The sequence below is a fragment of the Nipponia nippon genome, unplaced genomic scaffold, assembly GCF_047370975.1.
Source record: "Nipponia nippon isolate SJK-2023a ecotype South Korea unplaced genomic scaffold, ASM4737097v1 scaffold_6, whole genome shotgun sequence".
Classification (NCBI taxonomy): domain Eukaryota; kingdom Metazoa; phylum Chordata; class Aves; order Pelecaniformes; family Threskiornithidae; genus Nipponia; species Nipponia nippon.
This window is the reverse complement of record NW_028262380.1, coordinates 3,836,566-3,856,964: the sequence shown is the minus strand read 5'-3', so window position 1 is coordinate 3,856,964 and position 20,399 is coordinate 3,836,566. Positions and strand designations below refer to the sequence as shown.

The 20,399-nt window shown below is 46.7% G+C and overlaps 1 protein-coding gene across 1 annotated transcript in view; it reads left to right on the top strand.

The window, feature by feature from the left end:
* The first annotated feature begins 7,867 nt into the window (after positions 1-7,867).
* The window catches only part of ADRA1D (adrenoceptor alpha 1D), a 51,545-nt gene continuing 39,013 nt past the window's right edge, over positions 7,868-20,399 (top strand). The window contains exon 1 of the mRNA XM_009471677.2: positions 7,868-8,926. Coding sequence (XP_009469952.1) covers positions 7,960-8,926 — 967 coding nt within the window. The 5' untranslated portion in view covers positions 7,868-7,959. The remainder of the gene's footprint in view (positions 8,927-20,399) is intronic.

Sequence of the window (20,399 nt, the reverse complement as noted above, 5' to 3'; positions counted from 1 at the left end):
GAGGTCAGGGAAGGCTGAGCTGATCAACAACGTGTTGAAACAGGGATAAGGAGACGTCCTCCTCCTGCTCTCAGCGCTGCCATAAGCTTCCACTTTGTGATGGATTACATTTTAACAGAAGGAAAAAGTCAGGCATACAGAAGACAAGTAACTCTCTCAGACCCTAATTACCCACACTATAGACCCAAAAATGCCTTTAAGATTTTGAAGCACAGAGGTGGCCAAGCTCAGTCCAGCCTTTGCACACTCCCAGGTAGCACACGAGTTCCCGAAACAGCCACATTTGGAGCACAAGCCCTGGGTAAGCAAGCAAAGCCCGGGCTGGCTGGTATTGCATGTCACCAGAACTGGCAAGACAAACCTCTGGCAGGAAGGATTTTGTTTGAGCTGGATGAAGAAGAAAGCCAGCTGGAAAGCATCTTGGTATATCGGGCCAAATTTCTCAGAAGATGTAAACCAGGATGGTGCATTATTTCTGTGGGGAAAAAGGTGTCAGAATTTGCTCCCAGAGGGCTGGTAAATGCACTCATTTGTACTGAGAGACACTACAGGAACAAGCCTCCATTAGATACTGCCACTCACTGTTGGCATTAAAAGTAAGAAAAAGAATGATGCATTGGCTTGTTTTTTTTTTTTTCCCCACACCCCCTTTGCTTTGCAAACATTTCATGGAGACAAGACACTTGTGTGTTTTTATCTAAGTACGAGCTCAACTTTCACTCTTTAAAATTCGGTCTCTGTAATATGCAAGGCATTAAATTGAAAAGGAAACAGAAAAAACACCACCAGCAAATAGGAGACAAACAAAACTGGTGACTGAAGATATTAATGCAGGAGAGATTTTTCTTCCAGGTGAGGTTTTCACAGTCAGCCACCCCCTGGTCATGGCTGTACCTGTGCCAGGTGTCCTTGCCCACAGGTAGCTGGCTTCAAGCACACATTTTATTGACTCTTACCTCAAGGTGGACTTGATGTGAAGGACCCAGTCAGGGGGTGAACTTGCTTAATGCCACAGAAATAAATGAGCCCAACATTTATTCCTTATCCTTTAATATTTTAGGTGGCCTATAAAAAAACCCAAAATCTCACACACACTGAACCCAGATCTTTTCAATCTGTTATGAGGTAGCTGCTGAAGTAGAATCATAGAATCACAGAATCATAGAATGGTTTGGGTTGGAAGGGACCTTAAAGATCATCTGGTTCCAACCCCTTGCCATGGGCAAGGACACCTTCTGCTAGACCAGGTTGCTCAAAGCCCCATCCAGCCTGGCCTTGGACACTTCCAGGGATGGGGCGTCCACAACTTCTCTGGGCAAGTAACTCCAGTTATTTCTAACTGAAGACAAAGTTGAGGGACAGCACCCAGTTTGCAGAGTTTAATTTTAGTCTGAGCCTATGCCACTCATTTTCATGCCATGTATTTATATTTGTTTGTATTTACTTGTGCTAAATTAGAGGGTGGAAGCCTGGGAGGTCCCTGTGTTCACTTAAGAAAGCAAACAAGCTACTGGGAGAAATGGCAATGTAACTTGAATTTATAGAAACAGTATATTTTTATATTTATATGTTTATATTTATACTTATATTTATATTCTTTGTATTTATATTTATGCATCATGCAAACTGAATTACCAAAAGGTTTTAGGCTATTAGGCTTCATTTGACTCAAGATCACTAATTTGCTTCCAAAGCACACTCCTGGCCTACACTAACACACATAGGTCAACTCAGCCTTTTGCCCCAGCTCTGCCAAGAGAGCAACCCCATGGCCACCCAGTGTCACCCTCTGCCCTGTGGGCTTCTCTCCTTGTGGCCACTTTCCCCCTCCTCCTTCCCTGCCGTCCCCTTTGCCCACATCCCTGCCCTCATGTCCAGGATGACACATGGACAGGTCTATAGCAGGACCAAGCTCAGAGATGCCTTTACACGCATGCACCATGCTGGACACCATGTGGTCTCCAAGCCCAAAGACCCTCGTGCCCTGCAAGCGTCCCCTACTCCTGATTGCCAAAGGGAAGTCCTCAAGCCAAACACCCAGGATCCTCTTTGCTAACCCTCACCTCCTTCTAGTGCTCCTGACATCTCCATTTCTCTATCCAGCTCCTATATCCCCTGTTTATTCAAACAGCAGCTGTTGGGACAACGACTTTTTCAAGTTCTATAGTTATCTTATGGTTGCCGGGATGCAACGACATCATGACAACTTCTCTTTGTGGGCCAAGGCCTAGTGTGGTATCCTTTTCCAAAAGCTGCTTCTCAGGACTTTTATTTATGAGCAAGAGTCAACCATGAGAGGCAGACTTTGACAAATCAGAGGGGCTTTGGTTCAGGGCTCTAACTGTACCTGCCATTTGAGGCAGCTGATGGTCTGAATTTCTAACTGGTAGGAAAAAATACAGTAATGGCAAATAAATGCTGACATTTGGGGGAAGTGAAATTTCTCAAAGAAACAAAACTGCCAACAAAAATATTTTTCTGTGATAATGGAGCAACCCTTCATTGCAATTTTGACCTTTTGTAGCATTTTTATATATATGTTTAGTTCTGCTGTGATTTATCTTTTATGCTATTATTTATTTAATTCTATGCATCAGTGACTGTTCTTTTTACATCATCATTAGCAATTGTTCTGCTAATTGCTAATTCTGTTAGTAATTTCTGAAGTAATTGGCCTTTTGTTTTGCTCATCTCCCCTCCACAAAAAAAAAAGTGTTTTGAAATGTGAATCTAAAATGCTCTGCTCGATATTAAAGTATTTTATTATATGGCTCTTAACAGAGCAAAAGACAGAAGAAGAACATCCCCGAGGAATGCTTCATTTTGAACACATCAACATTCCCACTGAAATAACAAACATGTTCAACAAGCCCTATAAACCACACTTATCTGCTTGTTCTATCTACCCATCCCACCTGCCTTGGCTGCCCAGATATCGGCATGGCACTCAGAGCTGTTCTTCTTGTACACAAAAAATCTGGCCTCTTTCCTTGGCTCCTGTCCACTGCATTAGGCTCCGTCTGAGGTTTGGGGTAGAGGCTTGCTCCTCCTGAAATGCCTGTAGCCCATGAATGTCAATAGGCACTGATTGCCAATGACCTGAAAGATGCTTTGCCACCTCATTTTATTCCACCCCTTGTTTCAAGTTCGGAGTGGCTCCTGTTAGCTTCTGCCTCACTCCTGCACTTGCTGTGTCAGCTCTTGCACTCAGGAAGCCAAAATAATTTCTGCTTCTGAGAGTCTTCACTGTTAATCACAGCCAGGCTCTGTAAAAGCACCTTCATTGCAGTAAGATGGTCAGAAAAAAGGAGTTAATGTGCTTGGTAACCCTTTTTCTTTCCTTTTTTTACTTTTTCACTTTATTTTGCCTTTTCTTATTCAGTTCCCCCAAAATTAAATTAAAACCCCTAAGAGGAAGGTAATAAATTACTCTCTGCATCAGCTGGCAACAAGCCATGAAATAACAGCAATGAAAGTTTAGGCTAGACCAGAGAAAACTTTCTAACAGAGAGCATAGCGAGGCAGTGGAGTCCACTGCAGGGGGAGAAAGCCACCATGAAGGGTGGGTTTGGAAGAGGCAACTCCATCTTCAGTAAAAGGGCTTGGGCCAGATCACCACTGTCCCTCCCACATGTGGTCTGGGGACCACTGATGGCCACCAGAACTGCAGTAAGGTAGGAAACAGTTAAAAACCAAACCAAACCCAAAGCACATTCGCACACAAAGGAGAAAACTGGCGAATGTAGTAAATGTAGTAACGGTGTTGATGTGATAGCGGCTGGGATGGTTTGGGGGACCGGGAAGGCAAGGGGAAAGGGAAGGTATAATACATGTCTGGGTAATTTTAGGCAGGTATCAGAAGAGGACTGCCTGATTTTCTTTTCCACCACCTTTATCAGTCAGCTAATATAAGCTATTTCCTCTCCTTATCCTTCTCGCCTCATTAATTAAGACATAAACACTCAAACTGTAGCCTGATTTTTCCTAGACTTCCAATAAAATTGCAACAACACAACAATATCATTAAAATGTACATTCATCACACAATCTTCACAAACTTCACATACATCAACAAAAAAAAAGAATTCCCCACACCAAAGTCCAAATAAGATAACCACAACACTGACAAAGGTGGACAATTTACGCACACTCCACCTTTTGTCCCTTAACCACAATTAAAAGAAAAAATTCCCCACAATTTTAATGCTCTCTGGCAATGTCCAGTCCGTATTTTACCCATTACCTCTCCCAATTACTGTCCTTATCTGGAATTTCTCAAAAGCCCCATGTTGGGCACTGCAAAGGACAGGTTTGAATCATCTCTTGCAATCACTTCTAGCCCATTTTTAATATGCTTGAAGACTGGGGCTCAGCTGGACATAGGAGACAGCAGAGCTAATTGACCTCCAGCTGGATATGGCCTCACAAGGACAGGCAGCAAAGACCCACCCCATCTTCCCAGAGGACTGTTGAATCACCTGCCCACAGCAAGGCAAGCCTGTCTTTACAATCACTTAAATATCATTTCAGCACTCTTCTGCATTGAATGTGAGCAGGCTCCATCCCTCCCGGCTCTGGACCCAGGAGATGCTGCAGGCAGCTGCACCACAGCTTTGCAGAGCAAGGGTGCACCCAGGGCATGACTCTCCTTGGTGTGCCTTGTAAAAACCTGCAGTACCTGCAAATGGTAATCAAAATCCTTTAAGCTGTGGTCTTTTGCAAAGAAAAATTGTCTTCCTTTTTCAAGACTCAGGCATAACACGTAATTACAGCGTGACAAACACTGTTCATCAGGTGTATGTGTCTTTATTTAAAAACCCTGTTCGCATCACTGCGGGGCACTACCCAAGTCCTAGGATAAACCCTGCCCCAAAAGGGTAAAATAGAGGGAGGAAAGAGATGTAAATGTCAAGAGGGGAAGGAGCTGTACCTCCTTCCAGCTCAAGCCCAACAGATTGGCAAGGTCCCAGGCACTCACAGATCTCCGTGTGTGTTTACTTCAAGCCCTTCAGTTCCTCCATGCAGACCCACCCAAACACTTTCATTTGGGTTTAAATGCGTTAGTATAAACCTGTTCCTCATTAGTTTAAATCAACCGCAATAGCCCTGGTTTAGACTGAAACAAGGAGACAGATGGAAAGCAATGAGGTAACTGGATCTTAATGAGTTGATGTTCATTAGCTGAGCTGTGGTGACGGCACAGGACGTGCTCTCTCCTTGCCCTGGTTGGGAGGGGAAAGGCATCAGTGCAACCTCAAGGGTTTTGTACATGTTTGGAGCAGGTTCATCAGTCCTGAGCAGCACACGAGGTGGAAGCCCCAGCCTTTCCCCCACCAAAAGGTGCAGCTTCAGCTCAGCTATCCCATTCCTGTGTCCCATTCAAACCCTGCGGTCCAAGCCAGCTCCAGCCTCTCAGCAACGTGGGCAAGCTGGTTTCAGAGAGGTCAGGAAAGGAGGAGAGCTCACCTAGGGAGGGCAAGATGCAGAGCAGATGCAATCTTCACCCTAATGACATTAGCTATCATGTCATTTGGGGAAAACCTTTCTTTTCTGACCAAAAAGGTGGTTAAAATCCTGCTGTACATGAGAAGTTCAGTCTAGCCTTAACTTTGGAGAAAGGCACATGTTTTCTTTATCTCTGTATGTCACTGGATAGATTAGATGAGATATATTTATCTAGACAGCAATCTGTGTAGCTGCAAAGATACAGCCACAAAATTCCATGGGCTGAGATCATCCCATGCTGAGTTTAGCATCCCAGTAAGAATGATACTTCATTTTGGTGGTTGACATGTTTTATTCAAAACATAAGGAAAATGAGTAATTTGACCTCAAGTGTTGGCTGTTTGGGCTTTTTTTTTAAATTCATATTAAAAAAATAAACTTTTTGGGGGTGTTCTTTTTTAAGCAAAACCATCCTTTTGAACAATTTCTTTGTACAGTATTTGTTCTTGTTTGCTTGTGTTTTCCCGTTGCTCTACTTTGCTTGTTCCCAGACGGGTCAAAAACCCTAGGAAGGAGGGTGAAATCTTAAGGAAGAGAAACGTGCGTGAAAGAAATAAGGAAGATCATAAATGTGTCATTTCCTGCAATGATTGTCAAGGAAAATAAGGGAATAAATATACTATTATATTTTTTTGTCCACTTTCATATCCAGTGAATCAACAGATCTCCCATGCTCTGACAGAGCAGCAGTTAAATCACCTCACTGCCCACTTGGACTGCCATTTAAAGTCATTTTTTTAAGACGGAAAGGTTGAAAAATCATAGATAAACACACTCCAAGGAAATATTTCCTGTGTACAGTAGAAAGGAGCTGAAGGAGAGCCCCTGTTCAACACTGGGGTCAGTCCCCATCGCAATGTATGGAGGCAGGACAGTAGGGTCACTGGGAGGAAACCAGTGTAAACAGGATCTGCTTTTATCAGTGGGAAAAAAACCCAACCTTGTTTAAATTAACCAGAAATATGCGCCTATATGTTTTAATCACAAGCTGCTGTTTCCAAGTTTTGCGGTGGGGTTAAGCCACAGATGAGGAGCTGCCGATCACACGCTGTCCCTGAACGCAAGACGCTGATTGTCCCTTCTGCTTTTGGAAGGAACTAGCGAGGGGCAGCCCATGCTTGCAGCCCGAGCAGGGTGCCTGGGCTAGAGTGGCAGGATGGGAGGACAGAAAGGAGACCTGCCAGTCTTGCAGGGCAACCTCCTGATGGGATGCTGGAGCTGGGGATGACCTGCCTGCCTTGCAGAGCATCTCGCCTAGTGGGATCATGGGGATGGGGGTGCAGAACCCCCCAGCCTGGCAGAGCATCTCTCCCGGTGGGATCATGGGGCTGGGGGTTCAGAACCCACCAGCCTTGCAGAGTATCCCTCCCAGTGGGATCATGGGGCTGGGGGTGCAGAACCCACCAGCCCTGCAGAGTATCCCTCCCGGTGGGATGCTGGGGCTGGGGGTGACCTGCCAGCCTTGCAGAGCATCCTCCCGGCGGGGTGCTGGGGCCGGGGCCCAGGGCCCGGGAGCTCAGCAGCGCGGAGGTGCAGCCCCCCCCCAGCGCAGCGCCAGCCCCCGGGGGTGGGGGGGGACCCGGGGCCGCCCGCGGCGCCGGGCAAACCCTGCGCTCTGCTGCCCCCTGGCGGCGGCGGGCGGCGCGGCGGCGGGACGGCGCCCCCCCGGGGTACCTGCCCCCCCCGGGCGTCTGCACCCCCCTGCTGCTGCCTGACCCCCCACGAGGGGGTGCCTGCTCCTCCCTGGGGGTGTCTGCTCCCGCTGAGTGCCTGTCTGCTCCCCCCGAGTGCCTGCCTGTCCCCCCGCATCGTCCCGCCTCCCCCCGCCGGCTCTGCAAGCGCCCGGCGCTGCTGTCGGCTTCACCCTGCCCCGGGCTCGCCTCGTCCCGCAAAGCAGCGCTGCTGCCACCGCCTCCTCCTCACCCTCTTCCTCCTCCTCCTCCTCCTCACTCTCCTCCTCCTCCTCCTCCGGCGGCACCTGACGTGCGGGGCTCCCGCCACCCCCCCCCCGCCCCGGCCCGGCCCACCCCTCCCTCCCTCCCCTCGCCCCTCCCGGAGCTCTCCCGGGCGAGCGGGAAGGCGAACGGAGCCGCCGAGCGCTGCCGGCCGCTGCCCAGCGCAGCCCCCCCGGAGCATGCGAGGGCAGCGGGGGGACACCGACCTCGCTGCCCCCCCGGGAGGGCCGGCGGTGGGGCTGAGCGGCGGTGGGAGCCGGTGGCGGGGAGGGGGGCAGAGCTGCCGGCCGGCGTGAAGCGGGCTGGGGCGGCGGGGGACAGCGCATCCCGCCTGCCCTCCATCCCTCCATCCCGGCTGGGGGGGGACTGAGCCTGGGCCCGGAGCGGGGGAGCGAGGTGCTGAGAGACACTTGGAGGGGGTTGCGGGGATCATGCCGGGGGGGCTGAGCCTCGGCATCGCTTTCTCCTCGCCCTCCATGGAGCCCGGACCTTTTCTACAATGACTTTCCCTGAGCTGAGCAATGGCAGCTTGAGTGGGAACCGGACGGGACAGGGCAGCCAGAGTGGTGCCAACCGGTCCTGGGGGCTGCAAGGTGAGGAGACCCCCGAGGGCAACGGCACCACGCTGACTTTTGCCTTGGACGTGCAGGCGGTGGGCGTCGGGGTCTTCCTGGCCGTCTTCATCCTCTCAGCCATCGTGGGGAACATCCTCGTCATCCTTTCGGTGGCTTGCAACCGGCATCTGCAGACAGTCACCAACTACTTCATCGTCAACTTGGCCATCGCCGACCTGCTGCTCAGCACCACCGTGCTGCCCTTCTCGGCCACCTTGGAGGTGCTGGGCTTCTGGGTGTTTGGGCGCATCTTCTGCAACATCTGGGCAGCCGTGGACGTGCTGTGCTGCTCCGCCTCCATCATGAGCCTGTGTATCATCTCCGTGGACAGGTACATTGGCGTCAAGTACTCTCTCAAGTACCCCACAATCATGACCGAGAGGAAGGCAGGGGTCATCCTCGTGGTGGTCTGGCTCTCATCCATGGTCATCTCTATTGGGCCACTGCTGGGATGGAAGGAGCCGCCACCGCCAGATGAGAGCATCTGTAGCATCACAGAGGAGCCGGGCTATGCCCTGTTCTCCTCCCTCTTCTCCTTCTACCTGCCCCTCATGGTCATCCTGGTGATGTACTTCAGGATCTACGTGGTGGCCAGGCGGACCACCCGGAGCTTGGAGGCAGGGGTCAAGAAGGAGAGGAATAAATCCATGGAAGTGGTACTGCGCATCCACTGCCGCAGTGTGCTGGAGGAGCCTCTCTCCAGTACTCGGAGCAAGGGACACAACTTCAGGAGCTCCCTCTCCGTGCGGCTCCTCAAGTTCTCCCGTGAGAAAAAAGCAGCCAAGACCCTTGCCATCGTCGTGGGTGTTTTCATTCTCTGCTGGTTCCCCTTCTTCTTCGTCCTGCCTTTTGGTAAGTGACCCCGTCCCCCATCCCAGCCCCGCTGACCGTGGCTGAACCCCTGGGGACCTGCTTCTTGGGACAAACTTTCAGGACACAACTCATGCATGGAGGTGAGGGATAGGTAACTGATAGGTGAACAAACCAGCAATGAATTAATTCAATTAATTAACACTTATTCAATATGTATTAATCAGAATCATATAATCAAAGTAAATAGCAAATTAATAAAATAACGGCATAATAATTGGTTTAATTAATTCATTCTGCATTCAGCACTTTCATTAATGAAGTTCAGGCTGAGGAGGAAGCAGTTCTGTTTCAAACAGGCTGTAATTATGGCACAGTGGTTGCCAAACAGCTTTGCTGTCCCTGTCCCCAGCCTCCCTTCCTCCCAGTTTGGGGGAAGGCACCCGGTTCTGCCTCTGTGTGCTCAGGGCTCCCGCCCCTGCCATCATCATCAACTGATGATGATGATGCAGATGAGTGAGGTTTGATCCCTCCAAGGAGCATGTCAGAGCCTGAAACATAAGTTCCACCAACTCCCTGGGACGACAATGTTGTGCAGGGACCTGGAGCAGGACCAGGTCTTACCTCCAAGGGTGATGGTCCTGGGTGATTTCCCAGGACTGATTCACCTCTCGCAGGAGTCAGGCCCTCAGCTCCTGGCCCTGCCGTGCTGCCTGTGTCATGGGGAGTTCATTTGGGGTTGTCTGATGGGTTGTGCTCCAAAGTTTTGGCAAGTTGTTTGCTCGGGTGAAAAGGGTGCAGCCCCCTGCGTGCAGAGGAGGCTGACTGGGCACAGAGCCCACCAGGCAGGGGGCCATGTGTTGTCCAAGGCAACATCCCCCTCCAGCACCAGTGCTACCCGTGACCCATAAAGTGCAGGAAAGACAGAGCTCTTCATCTCCATCTCATCTAACGGCAGGCATCCAGTTCAGGGGACTAGATTAACCCTCTGGAACGGTGTAGCTAAACCTAGGGGTAAAAAAAAGACTAAAATAACTTCTGATTATTGATGATGGCTGTTGCGCAGAGCTCAGCAAAGCAGAGATGTCTGTCACTCCATCTGCTCGGTGGCACCTGCGTATCCCACAGCCCACCAGGGACTTGTGTCCAAGTAACCCTACAGCCGGGGAAACATTATAGCTAGTTCTGCACTTTTTCTCAGGATTTTTCAAATCCTCTTGCTCGAAACTGCCTCTCAAGTCAATGGAAACAGAGCATCGTGACCACAGGGCTCATTTTGACCTGCTGAGGTTTTGATCTCCCTCCAGCATGGTGGCTGGCCCCCTGGGGACAGCTGGAGCCCAAGGCTGTTAGACACCTAATTGGGGCCACTCAATCCCCACCTACCCTCCAGTGGGATAATCCACCAGGACCAATGGTGCCTTAGGAGCTGAGGTGTCCCTAGGGTGGTGGATCAGGGTTGTGGGTGTCCGGTCTCACCATGCTGCTGTCTTGTACCCCTTTGCTTCAGTTTCTCTCACTGGGTGAGGGTGGTATTTGGTGAGTTTATCTCAGCTCTCCATAAGGGTGAAATTACTGCTGTGAAGAGTTTCACCCTATGTAAGCATGGGAGTTCGTGGTATGACTCAGGCAGGGAGCAGTAAGGCTGCAGTGAACTTCTCTCACTACAAGACCTAAGATAAATTATCCCGTCTGACCGTGCCTCAGTTTCCCTTTAAGTGATCAGGTGCATTGGGGGATTTTTGTAGCCTGCAAATAAACGGTTTGGGAATTGTAGGGCTCAGGGAGATGCCAGTACCCGAAGTCTGAGCTCTCTGGGCAGCCCCAGTCTGATACTCATCCCCTTGGCCGATCAGCAGGGCAGGACCCAGCTCCGAACCTCATTCACACCTTTACACCTTACAGCTAATAAAGCTGGGAATCGGGATCCTGTTCCTGTGAGTTATTCCCAGTACTTGGAAATAGAGAACAAACACCAGGCAAATACTTCTCAGTAGAAAAACATGTTTTATTTTGTTTTACCATATCTGTTCTCCCTTGAAACCCTTGAACCAGCTTCTCCACTGATGTAAATCACTACCCTTGCACTGAAGTCAAAGGACATACGCTGATTTACGCCAGCTAAAAATCCAAACTTCATTCTTCAAGTACCTCCCGTGAACCCATTTGCTTCCTCCAAGCACACAACTTGCCAAGTTCTTCATAAACATGGCTTTGATCTTTACTTCCTGCTGTATTATACGTATAATATAAACACAGCAAAAGTTCATTTATTTTATGACTACAAAATATGCTGCCTTTGATTTCACCCCCCTTTAATTGATTGCAATTTCCTATTCAAATCTGAGAATCATTCAATGTTATCTAGAAGGAGAACAGAAACTTCTGCGAGGTCTAATCTCTGATTTTACAGCTCAGAAGGCAGGTCTGAAACTCAGAGAAATCAGCAAAGTTCACTGTAAAGCCACGAACTGAAACATGCTGGGGCCCATTCTTCTTGAAAAGAAGATTGTAAATGGTTAAGTAGAATGGCTTTTTTATTTGCTTGTTAGACAAACTTACGTGAAATAATTTGGGGCCAACTGGAAATTATACTGACACACATTTTAAATGAAAATGAAACACTGGTGAGAAAAAAATATCACTTTCACTTTGAAGTGAAATGTATTGTTTCAATTTAAGAAAAGAGTGAATGGAAGTTTATTAAAAAATGAGTACTCAGATACATTTCAAAATGAACAGTCACATTAAAATGAAATGAATAAGTGATCTATTTTCTCCTGAAAATATCGAAAGGTTTTGACATGAATTTGCAAGAAGTTGTCATTGACTTACACTGTTGACTGACTGTTGTCTGATTATACATTTTAGGGATAAGTAAATTTGTCAAGTGAAAAAAACCTCCCAGCTATACTTAGCAATCAGAAACTTCTGTACTGGCTCTGTCACCGGTGTCTGTGTCTGCACGCATCTTTGCAACTCTCTGCAGAATAGTTTCCACGTTAGTTACACAGGAATAATATTTATCACATCAGTGTTGAGAGGTGGAAATAGCCAATAATTTTAAATAACAGGACCTATGTATGTGCCAAATGTTGTCAGCCATTTTTCCATCCTTGAATAATCTACAAAGATTCTTCTTTAAATCAGCTCAAACTCCTCAATACCTCTACAGTCTATTTATCAGCTGAGTCATTTAGCTCACTCTTGAGTTTGTGATACATGTCCTGAAGCACAAGATGCTGTCACCAGGAGTTTTAACACAATTAACAGTTTCTGTAGCTAATAAGACTCTTTAAGCAGCTGGTTGTTCAACAAGAGGTGAAATCGTAATTACCCACATAATTCTTGTATGGGTTGTATCTTTTGTTGGGTGTGCAGTAGAGCTCTACCAAGCTGCTTTGTCTGGGGATCCTGGGTGGTGGTTTTGTGGTTTATGCCAGGGTGCCTCTTCCCTTAGCAAAGACCTGTCAAGAGAACATAACTGGAGGCTTCTCAGAGATCTGGGCCAGGAGTTTAAGGGTGTTTTGTAGGATAGGATTCGTCTCCCTTTGGTTGTCTCAGACATCTGTGCCTTCATCTCAGCTAGTCATAGCATCATGGAGATGCTAGTTGGGAGGGACCTCTGAAGGTCCAGCTCCCTCTCTGAGCAACACCGGCACCAGATCAATCAGTCATATTCACCCAAAGCTCCTTTATCTTTCCGAGGAGAGTGTCTTGAAGGTGTGACTCCTTGGGATGAGATGAATTGTGGTGTCAATCTGCCTCTTCCTCTCCCTTGACTACAAAAGCAGCCAGGGGCAACTAACCAGCTGATGGTGTCTGCACAGCAGGGATTTGCAGAGAGGTGGGATGTATCCTAGTCTGAGGTTTTTTAAGTCTAATGGAAGCAAGATGCCCAGGGGAGAGAAAGCTCAATCCTGTGTCACCTCAAGCCTCTATTAGAGAGAGAGGATAGACAGAGAAACTCTCTCTTAAGTCACACAACCATAGAGGCTTCACTGGCTCTTCTGCTAATGGAAAACCCTGCTAAAAGTTAGGTGCTGGATTTGTCCTTGCAGTAGGGCATCTATGCAATGGGCCAAGGAACCAGAACCCCCTATACAACACCTATAGATAGATAGTCCGTAGATAGGTAGATCTCAGACCTGATCCAGGAGGAAGTAAGTAAGAATAGGAGGAGGAGGGATGGAGCCCTGTTCCCCATCCACTCTTCAGTGGCTGGGGACCATGCAAAGACAACGTGGGACCCCAAATGGGACCATCTCAGGAGTGGAGGCAAAGACCTTTTCCATCATCACCCCAGAAGCATCTAAGAGGAAACAATCATCCCTTGGGATCAAGGATGCACTAGGCAGTACCCAGGATGGCGATTTACACACTTCAATGGCCCTTGTTTTTTAAGAAGCATAGTCTAGTCTAGGTGGTGGTCTCCCATGTTTTTTATTCTTTGGATTTGGGTAGAAATCAAGAGCAGTGTGATAAAGGCACAGCAGCACCCTTAGCTAGTGCCACACAAGGGTGAAGGCAACAACCCAAGTCTTCCTTCCCTCCACAAGCAGCAGGTTACCCAGACAAGGAATGACTTAAGAGATCCCTCAGTATGAGCAAAACCCTCCGTATTCATGGTCTTATGTTTGCCTTGGGGTGGTGACTTGCCCGTGTTTGCAGTGGAAGCTAGTACTCATTTCCAGCTATGATTCAGAAAAACAGTGTACTGGCTTTTTTACCTGCATCCTGAAAGAAAGGCAGCTGCTACACAAAACAGGCTCAGAAAGGTCTCCTTCAAGTCAAAACAAAAATATTTTTGTAGATGCTGTTTTTCACAGGGCTAAAGTCCTTTCACAAAACATTTTGGAGAAGATGGGCTCGCAGAGGCATAGCAGTGCTCAGGCTTCGGTAACTGTCATTTGTAAAATAAATGATGGGGAAGACAATGTAGGTAGAAGCACATTTCAAATGAGACCAGGTCTGTTCTGGTAGAAGTGGAGAATCTAATTCTGTTCTGGTAGAAGAGCTTTTGCCATGGCTTCCTAAGAGAAAAAGGGCTTATGTCATCACTCTGTGCCTGTGCGTGTGTAAGCCTTTCCCCACCACCTGATGAACTCTTTCATCAATCTCAATCACATTTGAGAAAGTGCTAAATACCCTCAATATACCAAGTTCCTGTAAAAATGGGCAGATGGGTAAAGGAGTGGGAACTTTTATACTCTCCCTCACAGAAGGAAGGTTGCAGAGTGAGCTCAGCCTCTGGTTAGACATCACAAAATACTCAGTAAAAATCCAACACAAGACACAATTCCCCGGAAAACCAAACTTCTTTAGTTTTGTTGTGTACAGGAGGACCTGATCAAAAGTGTGATTTAAAAGGAAGAGGATGAAAGATAGACCATTCAATTACTTTGATTGGCAGGGCAGTCTCTTGCATCTCCTGAAATTTTCTGAGTCATGGTGGAAGTGGCAGAATCGGCATGGAAAAAGGAATGGGCAACTGCTTTGGAATAATTAGCTATGGCCCAGAGCATCAAATCAAACTGGAACAAGAGCAATTGCAATGAACTATTCCATCTGCCACACGTCCCCCATTGATCCTGGTCCACAGGAACCATACATTCATTAAAAATGCCAGCAAAGACACAAACACAGATTCTCAAAAGCTGCTAGGTGCCAGGCTCCAGTTTGATTTATTGAACATCATCCAGGCAAGAGGCAAGATTCTTCTCATCTGCTTTGCACCACAGGATGTTTCCATCAAATGGGCTCATGTCAAATTAGCATAAATCCATGAAATCGTAGGGGATGGATGGGTCTTCCAGCACATCTCCCTTTCTCAGGGAAAGATCGCTTGACCCCAAATCATTCCTGACCTGTTTTTCAAGACTATTCTTAAAGCACTGCAGTGAGGGCAAATCCATTACTTTCCCAGGCAAAGTATACTGTTGCTTAAGCAGCCCTCAAATGTGATTTCTGCTTCTCTTTTTCCACTTCAGAGTGTCTGCAATAACATTAGGGCTGTGTTGCAGCCTACCAGAATGTCATTCCTAGGGCATTATAGCAGGGATGCATGTGGTGGGCATGGCACAGTGACACACGGGGGTGTATAGCCCACTGGGATAGCACTGGAGGAATAGTCCAGGCACGGGGGACCTGGCTGGGAGTCATCTGCATTGATTGTGTCTGTCTAGAGATAATACTGTGGAAAAGCAACCTGTGAGCTGGGTTTCTCTCCAGGGAGAACATGTTGACATCCTGCAGAAGGGCACAGGAGAGAATTACAAATAGGCACATGAATAACCATCCTGTGAGTAAATTATGTAGCTAAAGCGCTTGATGGTGTTGATTCACTCCTTGTGCCCTAGTGCAGAAGCCACCAGAGTGTAGAACAGTGAAACTGTCTACCTGTGTTTGGAAATAGCCAGCAAAAAAGGATTATTTGTAGCCCAAATGAGTGCGTGTGGCTCCCTTCCTACCCATTACCCTGTGTAGAAGGCCAGAGAGAGATGGAGGACTTTAGTACAGTTTTTGCTGTTACAAGAGATGCAGCATTGTGGACTTCAAATAAGGATTTGGGCACCCAAGTTTGAACATATGGTTTGCCTCTGCCTGGCCAAAGTAATGCAGTGATTCATTGAAGTGACTGGGAATAGGACCCAGATCTCCCATGACCTATGTACAGGATTAGTCTGCTTCCAGTCCACCCACCGCACCACCAAATAAAACTATTTAAAGCCAAATGTCGTTTTTTTATATCGCAGTGTCTTGATGCATCTGGAGGCTGTTGCTATGATGGATGTACCACAAACAGGAAAAAAATAGATCTTGAACAATTTAAAACTACTGTGGTCCAGTGGGCAAAATTTTATAAAATCTCTCAACAGGCATTTTGGAACCAATACCAAAATACACCATATAATATTAAATGCATCTATATTAAGCTGGCTCTGACAGTTTTATTATATTTGCACACACAAAACTTTGTCCTGGATATTCTGGCAAGGAGCTTTCAATTATCCTGATCTATCTTCATTAATTCATATGTGGATAAATATTTGCTCGTTAATTCTGATAATCTGGTTAATGAGACGTAATGAAGATTGAGCAGAAGGGTGAGGATGCTCTTTGGTATGATCACACAAGGTGGTTGTTTAATCTCTTGCTACCAGCTTGTTTCTAATTGGGTTTGCCCCAACAAACAGCATGCACTAGGTACTAGCAACTTTGTCATGTTAGCAAGTAACAGTAGCTACCTGTAGGGTTTTAATTAGAAGTGTGCCCGCTTTAGTGAGTATATACAGCACTTTTGCTCAAGGCTCTTCAGAAAACGAGTAATTTTCCCTTGGGAAAGCAACGTGAATTACCTTCTGATCAGTCAATTGGGACTTTTACTTGATATGACTACTGTGCTGTATTCTAGCTAGGGCTGATAATGCCTATTAACATTACAGGACCCTTCTGGAATAAAATCCCAATTTCTGGTGCCAAACATTATCTATTAGGTAAAGTTTTCCATTCCATGTCTTTGTAACAGGCTGAATTTGTTCTGCCAAATGTGAGACAAAATGAGATAGCCATATCTGAGAAAGATGACAGGAAAAAACACAACATTCAGTTCCTATAAGAAGTCTTATGGGGACAGCCTTGAGTTTAAAAAGCTCTGGCAGTACCATACGTCAGAGCAGAAACTGGACGTTTTACTCCATCGGGGTTGGGGGGTGCTTTATGTCAGGACAGGGCAGGAATTGGACAAAGCTGTACCAATGTGGCCAACTTCTGTGAAGAAAGCATGTTTCTGAGGTGTTGGCAAGGATGGGCAGTTTGGCAAGACTGGAGCTTGCTGTGGAAGGGCTTTTAAGAGCAATGACCTGATGGTGTCTGATGGGCATTTCTGCTCCTCTGCAGTCCCCTGTACTCCTCATTTCCACACTGTTCCCATCTTCTCCAATGTCAAGACAGTCCCTGGCATTGGATGCCAACAGTATACAGCCTTCAGCTAATTGCTTTTCAGCTTTCTACATAACCAACAATGAAAAATATGTATTTTGAGGCTGCAGTTCATCTCATCCTAATATTGCTCTCTAAACCAGTCAGATGAGTCACATCCCAAAAGCACCAGTGTCTCCTCAGTAAATCTGAGGAAGACCAAAGATCCCCAGCTCCAAGGTGCACAGTGCACATGTAAACTAGCTGAGATAAATCCCACTGTGAAGCCAAATATGGGACCAGTTTTGCCAAAGTCTGACACACTTTCAGCTGGAGCTGATAGGACTTGCGCTTTAAGGATGTGGAATGCTCCATAACACCAAGGGCTCAGGAATCCACACTCAAAATACAGACATATTTTGGCATTGCTTTGTAGATGGAATGGTAAAATGGCTCTAAAGCACCTTTTTCACCTTGGAGACCTGTGAAGAGAAAAATATACGTTTGCAAAATGTTTGGCTGTAACTGAGATAAGTACCTTCAGATATCCATGAGGAAACAAATAGTTCTGTCATCAGAGAGGAGCTGAGCAGGGTGAGTTTGTAAAGTGTGCAGCCACCTCCTGACCAGTGAGGAGATACTGAATAGCTCAACTGAGCTATTACTTAATTGAGCACCCACCTTTCCTTGCAACTGGTGTGGCAGGGACACTGCAGAGACAAGAGAGCATGGTCCTGAAATTAAACTCTTGAAATGTAAGAAACCAAAGTTTGCAAATGTGATTTTTCACTTTGACCTTGTCAATCTTTTGAGTCCTTAACTTTGCAACTTCCTTAGTGTTCATTTAGCAATGTTATTATACAGGATACAGCATAACTTGTCTGGAAGCTATTGTTTTGTGTGTTCAGTAGAAACCAGTGTTCACCACAGTGGTAGATGTAAACAAGACAATTTTTAACATATAACACAATTAAAAAGCAAAGAATGTGAAAATCTATTAAAACATTTGTTCTCCGTATGAGAAAATACATCTTCACAACAGCTGAAGCCCAGAATCTATAGTTGCAAAGGCTGTGGTTTACACACCCCATTTTCAGCAATTATCTTTCCATGGACACTGGTGGGATTTTGAGTTGTGCCTGCAGCAACGTCTACATTTTAATATAAGCTCCCAAATCCAAGTAGCTGATGAGGACAGGAGCTGCCTAGGAAAACAGGGGTTTTCTTTGAAATTTCTCTTTCCACATAAATTCAATTCGGGAAAATACAGTTCTACCCCTGGATATCTCTATATGGTGCATGGCATCATTGGGTACATATTTCATATGTCTCTTACCCTTATTGCCCTTTACATGGTGATCCTCCTAATTGGTCTACATTTCCTGGTATACCCCACTGTCTCCAACTTAGCCAAGATGCAAGCGCTAGCCTAGGTTGCCTCACAGGTTATACCATCCTCCAGACAAGTAGTAATAAGAAAGCAACTGAACTGCAACTCTCGGGAGAATGACATTGTCATTGACAATAGAAAATATTTCAGGGTTTGTTTGCTTGGTGTTTGGGCAAAACAAGGCTGTAAAGAGCTTCTGGCATGAAATGTACTTAGTGAAAAATCCAGTTTTCCAATTAATAGATGTTCAGACTTTTTTGACCAACCCAAGCTGTTCCATCTCCTTATTCTTTTTACACACAAGATTTCAAAGTCCTCCTAAGGTATCTAGATTTGAGGGTACAAAGAGGGTCTTTTTGTCTGTCATTCCTTACAGGATAACTTAACCCTTCTTGTGTTGAGTGGATTCTCTGGAGGTTGTGAATCAGCTTTGTTCTCTGAGCAGACCTTTCCCCAGGAAAGCCTGGTACTAACTACACCTTGTAAATGTGGTTTTCTGCTCTATGATGTTGTGAACTAATTACCATCTTTCCTTGTCATGTGATAGTGAGGCAAGGCTAAGTGTGGTCTCATAACCCTGAGATTGTCATTCGCTTTTACTTGGGTTGACATCAAGGCAGATCTGTTGCATGCATCAACCCAAAACAGTACCTCTGAGGATAGCCAGTGTTTTATTCTTCTGTGCATTGGCTGTTAAATGTTGGTGCAGGCATTGGTGACTTTTGCTGATGGGCCAGGCCCCAGAGGAGGATGGCTGCTGTAAAGTTCACGGTGTCTTTTCGTTCTTCACAGCAGGTGTTACCTCAGGGTTATCACTGTTGCTTTACCCACTAGATAAATGCACCCATTTGAGGAAGCAAATCCTGCACTTTCTCCAGCAAAGCAGTGCAGAGTGACTCACATCCACATAACTCAGGGCTAGTCCTCTCTGGAGGAGCCTTGCATTTCCACATTGACACAGGATCTTCTCCAGACATCACCAGGTGTCCCAGTGGCTTTAAGACTTAATTACTATTTTGAGTCATTTTTAATGTAAAAGGGTCTACAATAACATATCAGTTGTTGGCAACCTGTCAAAGATTTAGATAATCCAAGTGCTCTATGCTTCAGGAGGACCCTGCATATGGGGGCCATCCAACCCTCTGTCCCACCAGGTTACTGTGTAGCACCAATGGGTGGTAACTCCCTGTGGGCAAGGTCTTCTCTGTGGAGTACACGAGAGCACTCATCCGTCCTCCACAAGAGACTTCTTGAATGTGGCCATGGGGTTGGAGACAGCCAAGCCCCTGTAGCTATGGTGAAGCCCTTCATTCATTGTAGCTTGTTTCTATGCAAGATTTGTGATGGGAGGCAAGGAAAAGAGTTGGAGATATGGAAGGCATGGTAGGAGATGAGGAGGAAGAGCAGAAGGCTTGGGGTGCGGTGAGGCTAGCGAGGTGCTGGGAAAGCTGGAGCCCTTCTTGTCTCCAGCAGCCCTGAGGTGGCAGGGCTTCGAAGTTCCCCTGAGGTGATCCCACAACAGAGGGTTTGCTGAGCCCCAAAACAGAACCATCCCCTCTCTGTCCTAATGCTCAGACTCACAAGAGTGTTTCCAAGGGCCAAATGTGTTTTATGGTTTTGTTTTTGTTTACACAACTGCTCTTAATTTGGTTGTAGCTGAAAGGGTTTGGGGATTTGGGAGCAAGGGTAATTCATGAGGAATAGCTTCAGCATTAAAGTTCAGCAGCTGACTGCTTTCACAGGATAGCTGCTCTCTGATTTGACAGCTAATTGCCATTCTTATTGGCTGTAAATATTTCCTTAAAAATGCCATTAGGAAGACTGAGTGATGAGCTCTTCCTTCTGAAGGCTTTGCATTTATGAGCACTTTCCAACCAGAGAACACTCAGCCCCTTGCACCTGTACCTGAAGACACATCGCCAAATATCATCCTCCTCCTCCTTCCTCCAGAGCAAATTCCAGCCACTGCAATGCAAAAATGAAGTCTCTGGTGGGTATTGATTTGTTGCATTGACTTTCTGCTGCTTGGGCTGGTGAGGAAACCTGCCTGAGTGGCAGAGGTAGCATTCACATCTTCCCACGCAACGTGCTGGGGACAACCTTATCCCAGTGGTGCCAGCTCCATAGTTCAAGGGACTAAACAGGAAGAAGGGGAACACACACAAATGTCATCAGGGAGGGAGACAACCCATCTGTTTCAACACT